Source organism: Eleutherodactylus coqui, chromosome 13 (assembly GCF_035609145.1).
Source record: "Eleutherodactylus coqui strain aEleCoq1 chromosome 13, aEleCoq1.hap1, whole genome shotgun sequence".
In the NCBI taxonomy this organism is placed as follows: domain Eukaryota; kingdom Metazoa; phylum Chordata; class Amphibia; order Anura; family Eleutherodactylidae; genus Eleutherodactylus; species Eleutherodactylus coqui.
The window spans coordinates 16,938,564-16,957,687 of record NC_089849.1 but is presented as its reverse complement, the minus strand read 5'-3'; the positions used below and the strand labels follow the sequence as shown (position 1 = coordinate 16,957,687).

The 19,124-nt window shown below is 48.1% G+C and overlaps 1 protein-coding gene across 2 annotated transcripts; it reads right to left on the bottom strand.

Annotated features, from left to right (window-relative positions):
* Positions 1 to 2,811: 2,811 nt before the first annotated feature.
* GID8 (GID complex subunit 8 homolog) lies at positions 2,812 to 17,232 on the bottom strand. 2 transcript variants are annotated; one of them, XM_066587585.1, is made up of 5 exons: positions 17,129 to 17,232; positions 15,087 to 15,209; positions 13,285 to 13,481; positions 11,604 to 11,801; positions 2,812 to 7,438 (listed from the first exon to the last, which is right to left on the bottom strand). In XM_066587585.1, exons 2-5 carry the CDS (start codon positions 15,202 to 15,204, stop codon positions 7,265 to 7,267), a joined length of 687 nt encoding a protein of 228 aa, XP_066443682.1. In that variant the 5' UTR covers positions 15,205 to 15,209; positions 17,129 to 17,232; the 3' UTR covers positions 2,812 to 7,264. The 2 variants fall into 2 exon arrangements, with proteins under 2 accessions (XP_066443682.1, XP_066443683.1); XM_066587586.1 differs by lacking the exon at positions 17,129 to 17,232 and adding an exon at positions 16,886 to 17,122.
* Positions 17,233 to 19,124: the final 1,892 nt, after the last annotated feature.

The following is a 19,124-nucleotide window of genomic DNA, read 5'->3' as shown; positions in this document are numbered from 1 at the left end:
CACTCAGAATAATCCCCGACCGTCTGAAGTTGTTAATGATAGCATATAATATTGCAATGCTGAAGAAAGTTGTCCAGGACTCTCTTGTACTCTTTTCATCAGGTTCTCCATCACCACATCCTCAGGCAGAGACCTTCATAGTCTCACTGCTCTTACAGTAAAGAACCCCCTTCTGTGTTGGGTAGAAACCTCCTTTCCTTTTGACGTAGAGGGCGTCCCCTTGTTACAGTCACAGTCCTGGGTATAACCAGAGCCCATTAAGGTCTACGGGATTGCATAAATACGCAGCGACGACGCGACACATCCGTATTCACAGTGTATTCACGCATGAAATCAATGGGGCGCGCTGGAAGTTTAATTTTGCACACATGAAAAATCTTAGTTAAAACGTGCGCAAAAAAAAAAAAGCTACTAGAGCCAGATCCACGGGGAATACAGAGTTTTGGTTCACGATTACGCTGCATATTCACGGACAAACTAAATACGCCCGTGTGAACGAGCGCCGATGCCGAGACGAGAGGGGGGAGTTATTACATCAATCAAACCTTTCGAATAGTGAAAAGAGTTGACAGTAGAGATGAGCGAGCGTACTCGTTTAGGGCGACTCCGCAATTGAGCACCGCTTTTTTAAGTAACTGACTACTCAGGTGAAAAGATTTGGGGGACGCCGGGGGGGGGGGGGGGGGGCGGCGTGGTGGAGCGGGGGGTAGCAGTGGGGAACAGCGGGGAGCTCTCTTCCCCCGCCCCCCCTGCAAACCCCCGAATCTTTTCACCTGAGTAGTCAGGTACTCGAAAAAAGCGGTGCTCAATTGCGAAATCGCCCTAAATGAGTCCGTTCGCTCATCTCTAGTTGACGGCAATCCTTGCTGTGGTTTTCATTCATGTGGATTTAGCCTTAATCTGTGAGGGATCTGCTGTGAATCCAGAGGCTCAACCTCAGATTTCTGCGGCGGATTATTTGGCGCATCCGCTGTGAACACGCTCTAGTGCATTTTGCGCTGCAGATTTTTACATGGATTTCACCCCTCAGGAGACGAACTGAAAATCCACAACCTATAAACCAACAGGCTGTGGGATTTAAAGTCCGAACTGCGAGTCAATTCCGCCGCGAATTCCCCTTGGATTTGTCAAAATCTCAACCTGCACTGTAAATAATGCGGATTATTCCCGTCACATGTGCGCGGACCCCTCGGGCTCCCTCACACTGGCAATCACAATGCTGCACCAGGACAATTGGGGAAAATCACATCTTTATTCCCACCCCTTTTGAGCCGCAGTGACGCTTTTTCTTGCCAAAACGTTGCTGCCGTTTTTCTCGCACGATTATCCCATGAGACAATAGGAGATTCGAATTTTTAAAAAGCGCTGCATGAAAATCGCAAGTTCGTACTTCGATAAAAGGGGCTCCATAGTGAAACATGGGGATAAAAAAAGCGAAACCGCTGAAAGATGCGACACGCTGCGATTTTGTTTTCACTCCAAATCGCATGAGTAAAAACATTGCAAATGGGAATGAAACCGTCGAAAATCATTGGTTTCATAATTCTGCGTTTTTACTCGCTCTCGCGTCCCCCGTCCTGCCCCGCTCTCGCGTCCCCCCGTCCTGCCCCGCTCTCGCGTCCCCCCGTCCTGCCCCGCTCTCGCGTCCCCCCGTCCTGCCCCGCTCTCGCGTCCCCCCGTCCTGCCCCGCTCTCGCGTCCCCCCGTCCTGCCCCGCTCTCGCGTCCCCCCGTCCTGCCTCGCTCTCGCGTCCCCCCGTCCTGCCTCGCTCTCGCGTCCCCCCGTCCTGCCCCGCTCTCGCGTCCCCCCGTCCTGCCCCGCTCTCGCGTCCCCCGTCCTGCCCCGCTCTCGCGTCCCCCCGTCCTGCCCCGCTCTCGCGTCCCCCCGTCCTGCCCCGCTCTCGCGTCCCCCCGTCCTGCCCCGCTCTCGCGTCCCCCCGTCCTGCCTCGCTCTCGCGTCCCCCCGTCCTGCCTCGCTCTCGCGTCCCCCCGTCCTGCCTCGCTCTCGCGTCCCCCCGTCCTGCCTCGCTCTCGCGTCCCCCCGTCCTGCCTCGCTCTCGCGTCCCCCCGTCCTGCCTCGCTCTCGCGTCCCCCCGTCCTGCCTCGCTCTCGCGTCCCCCCGTCCTGCCTCGCTCTCGCGTCCCCCCGTCCTGCCTCGCTCTCGCGTCCCCCCGTCCTGCCTCGCTCTCGCGTCCCCCGTCTTGCCTCGCTCTCGCGTCCCCCGTCCTGCCTCGCTCTTGCATCCCCCTAGGGGCTCCCACAGACTCTCATTTTTCAATTCTGCGTATTTTAAGCGCAAATGTGAATGGAACTTTCTAATGTGAAAACTGCAAGTAGGTGGGAGTCCTTAAGAGCGCCTGAGGACCAACACTGAGAAACCCTGACCGATCGGATAAAAGCCTCCCGCAAGGGCTAACTAGCGGATCAAGGAAGGGATTTCTATTCTTAGGGCGCCGGTTGTGCAGATCCAGGGAAGCCCCTGCGCCATCATTTAGGGCAGTAAGCAGATACCTTGAAGAGGTATTACGCTTCACAGTATATGCTTCACTTGCATGACAGCTGCGTGTCCCACCTCGAGGACCCTCACCTACTGGAAGTACAAGGTCCGGCAACTTGATGTGCAAGCACCGCCGTCTGCAGAGTTGAACGGAGAGCTGTGCATGGTTGTGCGGTTTATGTGGCTCTTTTCCGAACTCCCATGGACTTCAACAGGGACTGTGGGGGCCATGAGGTAGGACCGCCGTCCATCAAGATTACGGGATTTGCTCCTTTAAAGTTGAAAGACTGTAAAATAAAGAGTCGGCAGAAGAGTCTTCAGTCTCGGGTCTTTTAATTGCAAAACATTTGACTAACCGCTCGGGTTGGATGCACATTTTATACAGCGCACGCACACGTCAATCAATCAATGGATACAACCTGCAAGAATGTAAAACTATATACAAAGGCAGACTGCTATATACAATGTAACGCCCTCACCTCCCCCCGCCGAGGCGTGCCACCCTGCATTCTCCCACTGATCTGTCGACAAGAAAAGGATGTGGTGATCGCTCTTTAGCCATAAACCCCCCCCCATATATACTGTACATGCTGTACCCCCAAAATCACAAATAAATACCATATGGTAGAGGCCTGCAAGCTGCTGCACGATGGCGGTCAGGGCATGCTGGGAATTGTAGTGCCACAGCCGCTGACTTGCCACAGCTTGCAGTTAAACGCTTTATCGCATCTGGGGTTCACAGTGGAAGCCAGGCAAGATTGGAGGATAACAAAACTTTCCTATAAGAACAGCGCCACACCTGCCCACAGGCTGTGCCCGGTATTACTGCCCCATTGAAGAGAATCAGGTTGAGCAGCAATACCACACACAGTCTGTGGCCAAGTGGGGCGCTGTCTTAGGGAAGAAAGCAGCCATGTTTTTATAATCCTGGAACACCTCTTCAAAAGAAGTTGTCCAGATCACAACCATTGGAGATCCGTCCTCCCGTTGGAGCCCGCTCAGATGGGTGTATTTTCTGTCCGGATTTTTTACGGACTCAATACGGACCCATTGAATTAAACAGATTTAGTCAGATGTGCGCGGTTTTTTTGTTTAACACAAACCAATGTTGCGCATAAAAAAACCCCAAACCGTAGCCGGTCCTGTTTGGGTTTGTATTATGGGTGCATTAAAAGTCCACAGTGAATACGCATTCGCATCTGTGTTCGCTACGTTTTTTGTGCACCCTGCGTTTTGTGGGCTGTGAAAAAACTGGCATCACTTGGGCCTTCTTGGGCATGAAGAACTCAGTGAATGCGGATGCAACACTGCCATTAAAAAAAATGTACCTATGCACCAAATATGCACATATACACGTAATTAAAAAATGCATTTTTTCCCCAAAATTGCATACACCCGTGCAAACGGGCCCCTATGGTCATCAGTAGCAGACTGGTAAAGGCCTGCTGCTTGGTGCTAAGGACCCTCACCCAGCAGCTTATGACCTGCTGCTACGGATGCTAGAACGGTCACAATGTCTCTGTAGCACAGTGGCCAAGTTTGGTATTGCAGCTCTCTCCCACTGAAGTGAATGGAAGAGAACAGAACTACCAAACCGGACAGTGCGATGCGGACAAATCGGCTGATAAGCTGCTGCAGACAAACAGTGGAGTCCGCTGCGATGCCGTACCACTCTTTGATGTGAAGGGGGCCGGCTCAACAACTCCTCCCGCCCCCGACGGATAATGTCACAGAAAAGAAGAATTGGGGGGGGTTGGATTTTTAATGCTCGATCCTTTTGTTCTCTGAGAAAAAAGCCGCCACCGCTCATGTGTTGGAAAAACAGCCATCAGATGAACGATCGGTAGTTGAGGGTGGGCAGATTAACCCACTACACCCCCTTTAAAGGGGTATTCCGTATTTGGGCGATCATACAACATGGCGGCTTCCACTGTGTGCAGATGTATACAACACTTCTAGAAAAGACGGTAAAAAGTGACAAAATATACAACCTAGGAAATTAAGCAATATTTAAACTCAAGCTACATATATATATTCCCCAACTACCAACCTGGCTGCCATTACAGCGTCCATAGTACTCGTTACCCAGCTTCCCTGACTGGCAATCTGGCCTGGCTATGTAGTAATATGGCACCGGGGCCCTGGCCATTATATCCTATGATTTGTGGTAATGCCACCTTTGCTTGCTTCTATGGCGGAGAGGAAGATGATAAATGCTGGGAACCTGCCACTTCTCTGCTGGGTAACATAATTGCCATCAGGCACAGTGGGACAATCGCTTCGTAGGGGGCGCCTGCTCTGTGTGCCAATGTGATGCAACACTTACCAGGCTTAATGCCCGATGGGAAAATCAGTCTGTGTGAAGTTTGACGGCAGACGGAGAACTTATCCAAGTTCTGTGCAGAATATTAGAGAGCTAGCAATTACATAATGTCCGCACGGAGCTTGTGCGCTGCGGGAGGGGAGGAGGAGGTGTGGTACCGCTGCGGGAGGGGAGGAGGAGGTGTGGTACCGCTGCGGGAGGGGAGGAGGAGGTGTGGTACCGCTGCGGGAGGGGAGGAGGAGGTGTGGTACCGCTGCGGGAGGGGAGGAGGAGGTGTGGTACCGCTGCGGGAGGGGAGGAGGAGGTGTGGTACCGCTGCGGGAGGGGAGGAGGGGGCGACCGGTTTCTCACCGACACGTCAGCAGAATACCGGCTAAACGATAACAGCAATGAATTCTGAAGAGCTCAATGAAAAAAGCATTTAGGAAAATACAGCGCTCCCATCACCAGCTATATACTGGCCTACAGCCAACAATCTGGCCAAAGCTACTGAGCTTTATGCAGATTTTCCTTGCAGCACCCTTTGCAGAAAAGACAAAGTATAACATCTCATCCACCGTCCGCTCCCAACTGCTCACTCAGTATAAACAGGCGGTCGCTCATCTCTGAACGACTGCCTGTTCACACTGAATGGAGGCGGGCGGGCGGTAGAGATATCCAGCGCGCTCCGCCTCCATTCACTGAATGCGTGAAAGCACAGAAGCAATGAGTAGCTTTTATGCCCAATAGTCGTCCTGTGTAAAGTAACCCATAAAGTGGAGCCCCTGTTTATTTACTACAGCCAATCCGAAGACGTCTCTCATGTTTCCCGGTGGTCACTGCTCCGGGTGCTATAAAGCGTTGACTTTCCCCCGCCGACCTCAGTGTTTATAGGGTGCTGCAATGTACATAATTGATCACACAATGAGTTATATAAGGACAGGAAACTGAGAGGTAGATTAGGGCCACCAAGACTCCAATGTGCGATCAAAGCCCAATACCAAACAGATAAAGCACCAACCCCAATAGTGTCTAATAGGAAAGAGTTAAATATCACTTATTAAAACTAAACATAAACCCAACATATGTCCACCGCGTGTCACAGGTTGTATATAAAATCTACAGGAAAGCTGCTTACTTTATACATACATTACTGCCCCTGGACTGATCCCAAGGTCCATCCTGTATTATTCTCCAGAGCTGCACTCACTATTCTGCTGGTGGAGTCACTGTGTACATACATTACTTATCCTGTACTGATCCTGAGTTACATCCTGTATTATACTCCAGAGCTGCACTCACTATTCTGCTGCTGGAGTCACTGTGTACATACATTACTTATCCAGTACTGAGGCTGAGTTACATCCTGTATTATACTACAGAGCTGCCAGTAGAGTAAGTACAGCTCTGGAGTATAATACAGGACATGACTCGACTAGCAGAATAGTGAGTGCAGCTCTGGAGTATAATACAGGATGTAACTCAGGATCAGTACAGGATGAGTAATGTATGAACACAGCGACTCCACCAGCAGAATAGTGAGTGCAGCTCTGGAGTATAATACAGGATGTAACTCAGGATCAGTACAGGATAAGTAATGTATGTACACAGCGACTCCACCAGCAGAACAGTGAGTGCAGCTCTGGAGTATAATACAGCATGTAACTCAGGATCAGTACAGGATAAGTAATGTATCTGCACAGTGACTCCACCAGCAGAATAGTGAGTGCAGCTCTGGAGTATAATACAGGATGTGATGTAGGATCAGTACAGGATAAGTAATGCATTTACAAAGTGACTCAACTCTCTATGTAGATTAATTCTATATATAAACTGTAAAGATGGACATCCCTTTTAAACTAAAGCTCCTTTGTAGAGTGACATATACACACGATACATAAGAATAACCTAACACTACTGGAGAAGAACAAGGCAAGATATCGGATACAACGTTCTACTATGATTTTCACATTACAAAAGAAAAGGAAAAAATGCTATTACAGGGGCCTCATTACTAATAAAGGCTATAAATTAAATTCTGTCATAGTTCGTAGAAGGCTATGGTAAAAAATAGGTTTCATAAATACATAGGTCAAGGATCACTGTGCCTTAAATACTCTGTACTCCTGTGGTAAAATGCATAGGCTACAACCTCCTCCCTATGTCTCCTCTCAGGACCGGCGGGACAATCACTGTAATCATATACTCAACAGCCAAGGGCCCATAGGGAGAACAAACAAAACAGATTTTTTTTTAGAACTTGGGGGGGGGGGCTTTGCTTGGCTTGGTTGGACCCTCCATCCTCCACCCCCCTCCCCGTAAATCTCAGTGCCCCATGAGGAACCGGCTTGGTGAAGAAGTGTCCGGGTTTAGTGCTGGTACGAAAAGAAAACAACGTCGCAGTCACAGACTGGTAATGCAGGAGGTCACACGCGTTCTGGGTACTCCCAACACCCAGGCGGGGGTGTTACTTGGGGTCCTCCACTGTGCCTTTACTGAGGTCGGCCATCTTGGGGTATTTGACTTTCTTCTGGTCCAGCTCGTTTTGAGCCCACAGGAGCAGTTTAAGGAGTTTTGCCAGTTTGGGTGTGGACTCGCGGTTCTCGTAGTCTAAGACGGCCTGATTCACTTCACTCCAAACCTGTAAGGATGTAACAGATGCTGGTTACTTTAGGCGCATGTGAATTTTGGGGTTAGGCAGTGCCGACAAGACCTCGGGGTATGGATATGGGTTTATAGCACAGGGGCCGCTGAGTCCTGGGGATTGCTTTTTATACTCACCTGCGTCCCCCAATCCCTTTCCGTCTGTCCCTCGGTCTACTGAGCAGGCTTCATCTCTTGATTGCATGTACACGCGGGCGCACAGTCCTCTAATTCTGCGCACGCAATGACGAGAGGAGGGTCTGCTGGACATACTAAAAGGACCTTTTACACAGCCACATGATCAGGCAACAACTTTTCTATGAACGCTCATTTGCCTGATCACAGACCGTGTGAAGGTGCTGCCAATCACCCAACAGCAACGAGCAAACACTCATTTGTTCTGTTTGCGCAACTTTCGCGCGGTACCAAATCACTGCCATCAGCATCACATTTCTCCATATAAATAAGAGATGTGCTGCCAACAATTATAAAACTCTACTAGTAATTATTAGGAAATTATAGTCCCAGTGTTTCTGGTGGCACATCATACTCACAGCGGATTGATTACCACACAAGAGAAACAGCTTGGCTCCTCCCACAGCAGTGACATCACCACAGGTCCTTCAGCCCACCGGATCTCCGCGGTGCAGGTTGGTCAGTGTCTTTTATCAGGACTTCTGAGTTGTGTCTTCTGAGATAATAACGGCTTAGTTGTATTCTCATTTTGTTATTTTTGTCTTTTCCTTCCAAGAGCCCTAACTGTGTTATATATGTTGTAGGACCTTCAATGACGTCACCAGGGGGAAGAGTGATGACATCACCAGGGGTGGAGCATAAGACACACACACACACACACACACACACACACACACACACACACACACACACACACACACACACACACGGTTGTTAGCAGTTTGATGAAGGATGAACAATCGCTCCCCTCCACCAGAGTATAAATCAACCTGTAGAGCAGACGACGTTGATGGGCGCTTGTCATCAGGGCCGAATATAAAAGGACCCTTTACCCAGAGAGAAAACATTATAACTTTGCCTTTAACATTATTTCTCGCTGGCCCCCTATATATCAATAGGCACAGGCATAAAAAAAGGGATAAAGGAAGTCATTCTAACATATTCATTCATGAGAAAAACTAAGTAGAGCCTTTTTGAATTCTGTGGTTTTACGTATCAGGACATAATTTAAAAAACAAAAACATATGGTTCTTAAAAGTTATGTTAATGCGACCTCAGATGAAGAGCAACGCATCGCAAACTGCACTGCAACATTATTTAACAAAAACTAAACCAAAATGCAGAAGCAGTGAGCGAAAAATTAAATACCCCCTTAGGAGGTTTTCACACAGCCGAGAAAATCGCCAAAGATTTGTGTATTGCAAGACGCTCAAATATGAAACCCATTCCTTAGAATGGGTTCAGACACATGAGCGATTTTTTCCTGCATGGCACCACGATGCTATGGTATGCAAGAAAAAAATCGTGGCATGTACTATCTAGCTGCGAGATCGCAGCTAGCAGCCCCATTGATTTCAATGGGGACGGCGGCAGCAGCACCAGTGCCATTGAAAACAATGGGAGAAATCGGTGATCCTCTGCTGCAGCAGGGGATTCCATGCATCCACGGGGCTTTCACATGGCTGGCGAGGGCGATATTGGGCCGTGATTCACGGCCCGATATCACCCTCGCCCGTGTGAAACTAGCCTTACTGCTTCCATAGGAATTAAAAGGGTAAGTAGCAGCTAGGTGCTGCTAATCAAATGCCCTGGATTACTTGATCATCAACAAGTGTGAGCACCTCTATAAAAGCTGAATTTTTGGCAGTTTGCTGGTTTGGAGCATTCAGGTGTTTGTTAACACAATGCTAGGGAGGAGAGACATCAGCACTAGAGATGAGCGAGCGTACTCGGAAAAGCACTACTCACTCGAGTAATTTGCTTTATCCGAGTATCGCTGTGCTCGGGTCTGAAGATTCGGGTGCCGGCACGGAGCGGGGAGCTGCAGGGGAGAGCGGGGAGGAACGGAGGGGAGATCTTTCTCTCCCGCCCGCTCTCCCCTGCGACTCACCTGTCAGCCGCAGCAGCACCCGAATCTTCAGGGACGAGCACAGCGATACTCGGATAAAGCACATTACTCGAGCGAGTAGTGCTTTTCCGAGTACGCTCGCTCATCTCTAATCAGCACTGATCTTTGAGAAGCAATTGCTGCAGCCATCAATCTTGGAAGAATTATAAGGCCATTTTCAAACAGTTTGGAGTCCATGTGTCCTGGTGCACAGGGGAGTTCATGGTCGACTCCCTGCCTGCAAGCTGTCCAGGTCCTGTGGCTGCATAACAAGCCCAAATCATCACCCCTCCACCCCCACAGTTGGTAAGAGGGGTTTGTGCAGATATGCAATGTTTGGTTTTCGCCAAGAAAGAAGAGGCGGCATTCTCCCTGCAACCTTTCCAGAGAAGCCATATCTGATCAGTCTCTTTTTAATTATACGGTCATGAGGATTCAATATGTTAAAGCCAGTTTCACATGGCTGAGAATCTCACATAATTTTTGTGCGTTGCAAGACTCCCAAAAATAGCAGCATGTTCTATCTTTTAGCGTTCCCTTGGAATACCACGCCCATTGCTTTCAATGGGACCTTAAAAACATTGCATGCCGTGCGAGGTGAGGTTTCCTATTGAAATCAATGGGAAATACTTATGATCCTCTGACGCATGTGAAACACGCAACTGAGAATCACAATTGCACAGAAGTGATGCGAGGCATTTTTGCACGTTGGCAAACACAATACTGGGCCAAGTTTCTCAGCCCGATATTGCGCCCACCGGTGTGAATGTAGTCTAAAGCAGGAAATACACAGTTCGGCAAGTAGCATACATCCAGGCCACACTCACCCCCAGTAATTAATGGTAGTGCGATGTAACAGAATTATGCGCTCATTTACTGCCGTGGGCGAGCATTATCTGGCAGCATGCAGACAGCCAGACCATGTGTTTCTGGTCCATGTATGCAGAGCTACAAGTTCTCCTTTCGTATGTGCAGAGAGGACCGGGGACGGTAGAAGCCGGGGGAAGGCTTGGCTTTGACACAGCCGGGCTGCAGACTGGAGTGTCTTCATAGCACTGGGTCCTGCACTGACTATAAGAGGAAACCTGTCCCATTACTGGAGGCTCTGTGCACCGGAAATCAGAAGATATCCCAACCATTTAGGCCCAATGTCCACGGGCGGATACGAATTGCGGATGATCAGTTCAAGCCGCACACAGGAAAACGAGGGCGTCCCCAACTGAAATAAAGCCTGCCGATTTGATTTGCTGACCTTTGGGTGGGGAAATCCAATCGCAGCGTGCTCCATTTCAGTGTGGTTCTCGCACGGACGGCTTCCATTGAAGTCAATGGAAGCCGTCCGATCAGCGGTCCATCCACACTTGACATTGCTCTACTGCACATGTGCACCGGTGGAATATTTCTGCAGCAGATTAAACTGAAAATCCATAGGAAAATCCATGCTACATGCAGATTTCACCCCACTTATATTGAAGGGCGTGAATTTTGCTGTGAAAATCCACATTAAAGCCACAACAGAATGAGAATGCTGCGACGTGATACAATCTGCAGCATGCTTGCCTTTCCATCATGTGGATCAGATGTCATTCACTTGTCTTGTACTAAAGTCAACTCTGAATTTTACCTGCAAAAACCCAGCATTCGGACAATATGGACGTCTACTTCCAGACACAACCATGGAAAAGGTATGGCGTTTTTGGTACTGCAGTCTTATTGAAGCGAATGGAGCCAAGTTGCAATACCGCACACATCCAGTGGACAGGTGTGGTGCTGTTTTCAGAAGAAAACAGACACATTTTCCCAAACCGCACTTTAAAAGGGATTGCACAACATCGCATGGTTGCTCACTTCCAAAACAGCACCCCACCTGTCTATGGGCTCTATGTGGTATTGCAGAACAGCCCCATTCACTTTAGTAGAGCTGCGGTACCAGACACAACCATGGACATGTGTGGCAGGTTTTTGTTTTTTTTAATAAAACAGACATGTTTTTCTGATCTTGTGCAACTCCTTTAACTACAGGACTGTCTGACGTTGTGATTCATGGCATAATCCTTTCCTGTATGGGGGATAAACATACCTTCTGCCGTTGCATCATGTTTAGCAAATCGCCAAACGGGGAATCCTCTGGGTTGTCGAACGCCAACAGCGCCAGCGTCCTCTCCATCTCCGTCAGACACTCTCTGCTCTCCTCCCCCTGCTCAGCCAGCTGAGTCTGGGCGAACTCCAGGGCGGCTTCTGTCTCCCTCTGTCGGATCAGCTCTATGAGATGTTGTTGCTGAGGAAAGAAGAAGAGATGACCTCTGCTTAGAACTACTTTCCCAATATCCATCTGTCTCACGACAGGAAGCTGAGACATGGGGAGCTGTTTGCCGGAGTCCGCATACTATAGATGGGCTTCCTGAGATGTCAAAGGAACACTTTAATAACATGGAACTTTTTAACCCAGCAGAATAGCAGCTCTGTAGAGTCAAAGAGTCAAAAATGGATTTGCCATTGCCAATCAATGCTATGGTCAGAGACAGAAAATCCCAATGACCACCATGACCCTTTATATCACAGTTTTAAGACCCCAGCGATCTGCTCCTCGTACCTCAGCTTCCTGGACTCATGTGTTATATGTGGGGATTGGGTTGCTGGTATTAAAGGGGTTGTCCCACAAAGGCAAGTTATCACTTATCCACAATATAGGGGATTACATGCTGATCCATGTGAATCTGAATGCCGAGACCCCCACTGTTCCAGAGAGCGGGGGTCCAAGGTGTCCAGGAATGAACAGAGCAGTGGAAGCACATGCATGCTATTGCTTCATTCATTCATTCATTTCATGTGACTACCTGATATAGCCAAACGCCCAAACTCTATTTCATGCAGTTATAGCGTGGCTTTATAAGGGGCAACTGTCACCTGAATAGTCGCTAAAGCGTACGAATGACCGTCTGTGTGTTTTTACACAGAGTGACTGGTCACTTTTTTGATTTCACAATCGCTAAACGAATTGTTGGGAACATTTACACGGGCCGCAAGTTCGTTTGTCAACTAGTTAGGGAGCGCGAGTTTCTTTGGCGGATGTGTATTTGACCCCTCCCCAACACACGCTCATTGGTTGCCAAGTCCACTGAACGCACATATATACGCACAAGCGGTCTACAAGTGAACACTCGCTGGACCAAAATCACCCAGAGACTGTAGCAACAAGTGTTCTTTCGAAGACCAGCAAGGACCTTCAGTTTAAGGTCACTTGTAAGTATTTATGCGTTTTCAGGACTGAGTCAGCGTTAACAGGGAGGGCAAAATGTTCAATAAAGGCAGGAGCCAATCAGCGCTCAGTGGTAGCCGCACATCTCCCTGCAAACTTGTTAGGTAGTCTTTAAAAACAATGATTATCCGTTTACACAGGAGGATAATTAATCAACCAGCGACTATTTTTAGGTGAACAGAAAAAAAGCGACTGGTGACCAAATTTTTGCTTGTCACCTGGTTGGTGGCCATATTTAAAGGAAACAACGGTCATCTCCATTCGTTCTATCAAGTGACTCTTTGGACGATAGTGACTTCGTGTAAAGCCACCCTTAATGAAACGAATAGAGCGACAGTGTGCATGTGCGACCGCCATTCTGTTCATTCCTGGATGCGCTGGAACCCTGTACTTCGCTTCACTGAGGGTCCCAATGGTCGGATCCCTACCGATCAGCAAGGTATCCCTATGTTCGACAACCCCTTTAGTTTTGTATGGAGTGATGCTCTAAGCCTTGTCTGACCTGCAGGTGGAAATACAGGTAGCGGTGAGTGTCCAGTAACTCCGGATGGAGGGAGTTTATCAGGGCGATGGCTTCCTGGATCTGTCCTTTAAGAATCATCTCCCGAATCTTAATCCTTTCATCCAGACTCTCCAGGTCTACACTGGGCTCAATACCAGACTCCATCCTAAACTTCTCTGCCGCCTCCTTGAATCCCTCTATAATACAAAAAGACAAGAACACGACTTACACAACTCGCTTTAGACACAATGATAAATCCATATACAGTGAGCTCCCTCTAGTGGTGACCGCAGGCAGACTGAATGTTATTTAAAGGTATTTTTCAGATAACATGCAGTGTATGGCTCTTTAGTAACTGGCATTCTTAGAGCTTATTCACATGGATGGATGGAGTTTCAGTGCATTAAAAAAATGACATGCTGTAATTTTTTTTTTCACACACGTCAGAATACTCCAATAGAAACCAAACCAGTGGTGCTGTATTCTGTCCAGATTACGTGCGTAAAAATATACACGTTATACGGAGAGAAAATACGCCCCTAGGCCCAATGTCCACGGGCAAATTTGATTTGCGGAACCCGTGTGGGAAATCTGCAAATCAAGCCACCCATGGAGACACATTAGCGTCCGCAGGACAGTAAAAAGCATGCGGATGTGACTTTTTTCCCCCGGTGTGCAGATCGCACGCGCGGGAAGAAATCGCAGCATGCTCCATTTTCCTGCGGATCCCAAGCGGACGGCTTCCAATGATCCGCGGACTGCCCGCAGCTGTCACTGTGGATGGGCCGCAGATCAGCGGGAAAGCAGGAGATTTGAAAAAAAAGAAAAAGCCCAGACACATCCACCGTGCTGAAGAAAGAAGATCCGGCTGCGACGGGGGAGACCCGTGCTGGATCCGGAGAGGTAAGAAAATGTCTTTTCCTCTCCAATGTGGGATTCAGCAGTGTTACCCGTGCGTGCAAGTGGACATTGGGCCTTACAGTATTTAGCCATTATGTACACGGAGTTTATAAATCCAGTAGAATAGGGATTTGGGGATTTGGGGATCTGGCAAAAAAAAACAACTCAATTCTGGATTAGAAGAAAGTTGCTTGCGTGTCCCGGATTGGACTTTCTTTGGTACCTGATCCCTTAAGGGAAGCATCAAGACTGCATCATATTTAACCTCCCGACAACCTATAATGTAACTGTATATTATAGGTCGTACGGAAGGTCTGTGGGGCTGGTAGCTGCTAGCAGGGAGACCGCGACTGATCAGAGGGTAATCCCCTATCCTGTGGACAGGGTATAACCTGAAATTGTAGTACAACCCCTTTAAGTTATCCCCTATCTACAGAACAGGGAACAACAAGCAGATTGGTGGGTGTGAGACCTCCACCAATCACACACTCGGCCACCACACCATTCAATTCTATAGGAGTGCTGGCAATTAATGGGTTCACAGGGAAAGCATATATCCCCCCGTGACGTCCTCGGCCCTCCACTATGTAATCATGGAGGGCCGATGGTTTGCCCTGGCAACTAGATGCCAAACAATGGCCTCTGAGCCTGCCATGGCCTGTGATCGCTATCGTAAGTGATAATGCATTGCAGTACAGAAGTAGTGCAGTGCATTATCATAGTGATCAGAGCTTTTTTTGGTTCTAGTCCCCTACAGAAGCATAAAAAAGGTTGCCGAAAAATTTTTTTTAAAGTTATGACTTTTGAAAAGTGGAGATGAAAATCCCCCCCAAATTATCACATCCTTTTGGCCAAAATAGGCCGTGTCCTTAAGGGGTTAATTGTGCAGTGTTAGCACTGACCGGTTACCAGGTAGTTCATGATCAGCCGGTTCATGTCTGCTCTCTGGATGTGCAGGTTGTTCAGCTTCTCCATCCATTCATCCTTGGTGATCTCTTCGGGTTTCTCGGAGTAGCTCATGGTCGCTGCGAGAGGCAGAAAACAGGTAGATTAAACTAAACTTAAAGGAGTTGGACAAGCTCCACCCCCCTGGTAGTCCGGACCCGCGAGCGGCTGGTCGTCTCCTCTAAGGTCCATGTATGGACTATGGATGGAGGGCCGATGGGTTGTCATAGTAACCAGACACCTGACAACAGCATCCGGGTCTGCAATGGCATATAGTGGCTATTAGTGAAAATACACTACAGTACAGAACTACTGCAACGGTTAACATAGCAATCAAAGGATCGCAGGTTCGAGTCCCCTATAGGGTCATTTAAAAAAAAAAAAAGTACAAAAAAAATTTTTTAAATGCTCAGAAGAAAAAAAAATACTTTTTTGTGCAATTTCCCCTTTTTAACAACAAAAAAAATTTAAAACATTTAAAAAATGGAGCCAAAATGCTTCTTTTTTTGGTTGATTTTGCCTCACATAAAAAAAATGCAATCTAATGATCAAAATAGCTCATATCTACCCCAAAATGGTTCTAGCAAAAACGAATTCTCACAGAGTTCTATCCGTGGGAAAATAAAACAATTATGGGACTTCGAATGCAAAAAAAAAAACAATAATAATAATTTCCAAGCATAAACCAAAAGTGGAAAAACCTTAAAAAAAAAAAAAGAATTTTCGTATAAAACCACAACTGGCGAAAGAAAAGAAAAAGTATGCTGTCATTGATGCCGCCTGGTTACGGCCTCCTTCACACTGGCGGGCGCGGTACCGCCGTGAGGAAAATTGCGCCAATATGGCATTCTTGCTCATACGATGTTTGAGCGTCGGCGAAGCGTTTTCCTCGAGAAGCACGACCGAAGCCTGCGACGCTCTCACACGACAGAAAACAGGAATTGCTGTTAATGTTAAAAACGCATCGCACAAATAGCGCAAGTTGGTGCGATGCGCTGCAGCAGGGTCGCCGTAGGGAAACAGCAAAACGCAGAGAGATTTCCAAATCTCGCAAGATAGAAAACATGGCAGACGGGAAGGAGGTCGCTGAACGGCGGGGGCTTCACAATTCGGAGTTTCCCCGCATTCTCATATTGCTTTAAAAAAAAACAAAAAAATAAACGCATAATTTTCTCGTCAGCGTGAAGGCCGCTGCTGAAAAAAAAACCAAAAACTCCACAACCGCGCCTGGCGGCGATATTACACCACACATGGCAGCGAGCGTCACGCACGCCGTCACGCGCGGTCTTCCTGTTTTTTGTCTATTTCCCGCTTTGTCCCTTCACAGCGCCGCTTATACACGCCGCCCATGTAATTACGTACGGGCGGCGTTGAGAACAATGGCCTCTCCCGCACGTAATACAGCAATTCTTTTTTGCGCTCGCATATTACGCAATGTTTACGTGCGAGTGTGAGCGAAACAGCGCAAGGCGATGCATCGGACTGAGAATGCCAGCATCACACATGTGATTCGCGGTTACCGATGAGAATGTTTACCCGTGGGCCGCGTAATCGCACACGGACAGCAACAACGAAAAGAGCGCAAAGATAAAATATATATATTTTGACCTATTCAGTAACAAGTACTGGCAGCTGAAAATTTCGTGCGCCGGGACACCGCCATGATAGGAGCGCTAACGAACAGCGCCGGACGATTACGAAATACAACGGACGCATATTTTGGGACAAGCAGCGCCGCCGTCCGCTGATTTCTTACCGTAGACACAGAAATGACGACACAAACATCAAACGGCAGTCGTGTCACCCTGATTATATCTGTGAGCAGCACTAATGGAGGGCAGAAGCCAGGAAACATGGAGGAGGCTGCAGGATGTAAACAAGCCAGGGACGGGAAGAGCTACCTGGCCCGGCTCTCATACAATGGCTGGAAGTGGCCACAGAACCAACATTACGGGGTTAAAGACGGGCCACGACCAGCCGCCGGTAAACAGACACTTACCGAACTTCCGGCGCTGACGTCACCGAGGCACCGAGTTCGCAGAGCCTGTCACGTAACTCGCCAGCATCGCGAGGTTTGCTCACGTGATCGGGAGTCAGGACTGCTGCACATGCGCAGTGCGTTCTACTAGTTCTTAATGGTTGCTATGGGCAACTGATGAGCATGGAGAGTCCCGGCGGCTGGCAGACTTTAGTTCTTACAATGTTCTGCACACTGTTAGCTGCAATGTTTACCTGATAATAAAATGAGACACACAATAATCCATAAAGCGGAAGGCCCTTCTACACAATTGTTCCTGCGAACACCCGTTGGGCCAACAATTGGGCTGTGTAAAAAGACGAACGATCAGCCAACGAAAGAACAAACGCTCATTCGCCGGCTGATCGCGTCGTTTTGGTGGGCGTAAAATTGTTCGCTGGTCAGCTGCAGGTGTTAACAGGGATCCGGGCGGCCGATGAAATGGCAGTATGGGGACAAACGATGACGTGAACACCCCCATATAGCAGATAATCTGCCCGTGTACACGGAGGGAAGGAGCGCTGACCAACTTACTGATTGTTGGTCAGAGTTTGTTAGCGAGGGTCACCACCTTTGTCACAAAAACATACCGGGTAAGGTAAAAGAGAAGGGACTTACCACAATGTATGTTTTTATCTGCTTTATTTTAGTGGCCACAACTACTAATTGTGCCCCCTCAGTGGCCCTAATAGTACCCCCAGTAGTGACCCTAATAGTAATAGTACCCTTAGTAATGGCTCTAATAGTAATAGTAGCCCCATTAGTAGTCCTAATAGTAATAGTGCCCTTAGTAATGGCTCTAATAGTAATAGTAGCCCCATTAGTAGTCCTAATAGTAATAGTGCCCTTAGTAATGGCTCTAATAGTAATAGTAGCCCCATTAGTAGTCCTAATAGTAATAGTGCCCTTAGTAATGGCTCTAATAGTAATAGTAGCCCCATTAGTAGTCCTAATAGTAATAGTGCCCTTAGTAATTTCTCCAATTAGAGATGAGCGAGTATACTCGCTAAGGCACATTACTCGAGCGAGTAGTGCCTTAGCTGAGTATCTCCCCGCTCGTCTCTAAAGATTCGGGGGCCGGCGTGGGTGACAGGTGAGTTGCAGCGGGGACCGGGGGGGGGGGGGGGAGCAGGCGGGAGAGAGAGAGATCTCCCCTCCATTCCTCCCCACTCTCCCCCGCCGCTCCCTGCCCCCCGACAGCCCCCGAATCTTTAGAGACGAGTGGGGAGATACTCGGCTAAGGCACTACTCGCTCGAGTAATGTGCCTTAGCGAGTATACTCACTCATCTCTAGCTCCAATAGTAATAGTACTCTTAGTAGTGTCTCCAATAGTAATAGTAGCCCCATTAATAGCCCCAATAGTAATAGTGCCCTTAGTAGTGGCTCCAATAGTAATAGTACCCCCATAAGTAGCCCCAATAGTAATGGTACCCTCAATAGTAGCCCTAATAGTAATAGTACCCTTCGTAATGGCTCCAATAGTAATAGCACCCTTAGTAGTGGCTCCAATAGTAATAGCCCCCACATTAGTAGCCCCAATAGTAATAATACCATTAGTAGTGGTTCCAATAATAATAGTGCCCTTAGTAATGGCTCCAATAGTAATAGTATCCTTAGTAGTGGCTCCAATAGTAATAGTAGCCCTATTAGTAGCCCCAAAAGCAATAGTGCCCTCGGTAGTGGCTCCAATAATAATAGTGCCCTTAGTAGTGGCTCCAATAGTAATTGTGCCCTTAGTAGTGGCTCCAATAATAATAGTGCCCTTAATAATGGCTCCAGTAGTAATAGTACCCTTAGTGATGGCTCCAATAGTAATAGTAGCCCCTAAAAGTAATACTGCCCTTAGTAGTGGCTCCAATAATAATAGTGCCCTTAGTAGTGGCTCCAATAGTATTTGTGCCCTTAGTAATGGCTCCAATAGTAATAGTACCCTTAGTAGTGGCTCCAATAGTAATAGTAGCCCCATTAGTAGCCGCA

Excerpts from the sequence above, each read along its gene's own strand:
- GID8 (XM_066587585.1), bottom strand. The coding sequence starts at position 15,204 with ATGAGCTACTCCGAGAAACCCGAAGAGATCACCAAGGATGAATGGATG. Across the intron at positions 13,482-15,086 it reads CATGAACTACCTGGTAACCG|AGGGATTCAAGGAGGCGGCA; the intron begins GTCAGTGCTAAC and ends TTTGTATTATAG. Across the intron at positions 11,802-13,284 it reads ACCTGTATTTCCACCTGCAG|CAACAACATCTCATAGAGCT; the intron begins GTCAGACAAGGC and ends TTCTTTCCTCAG.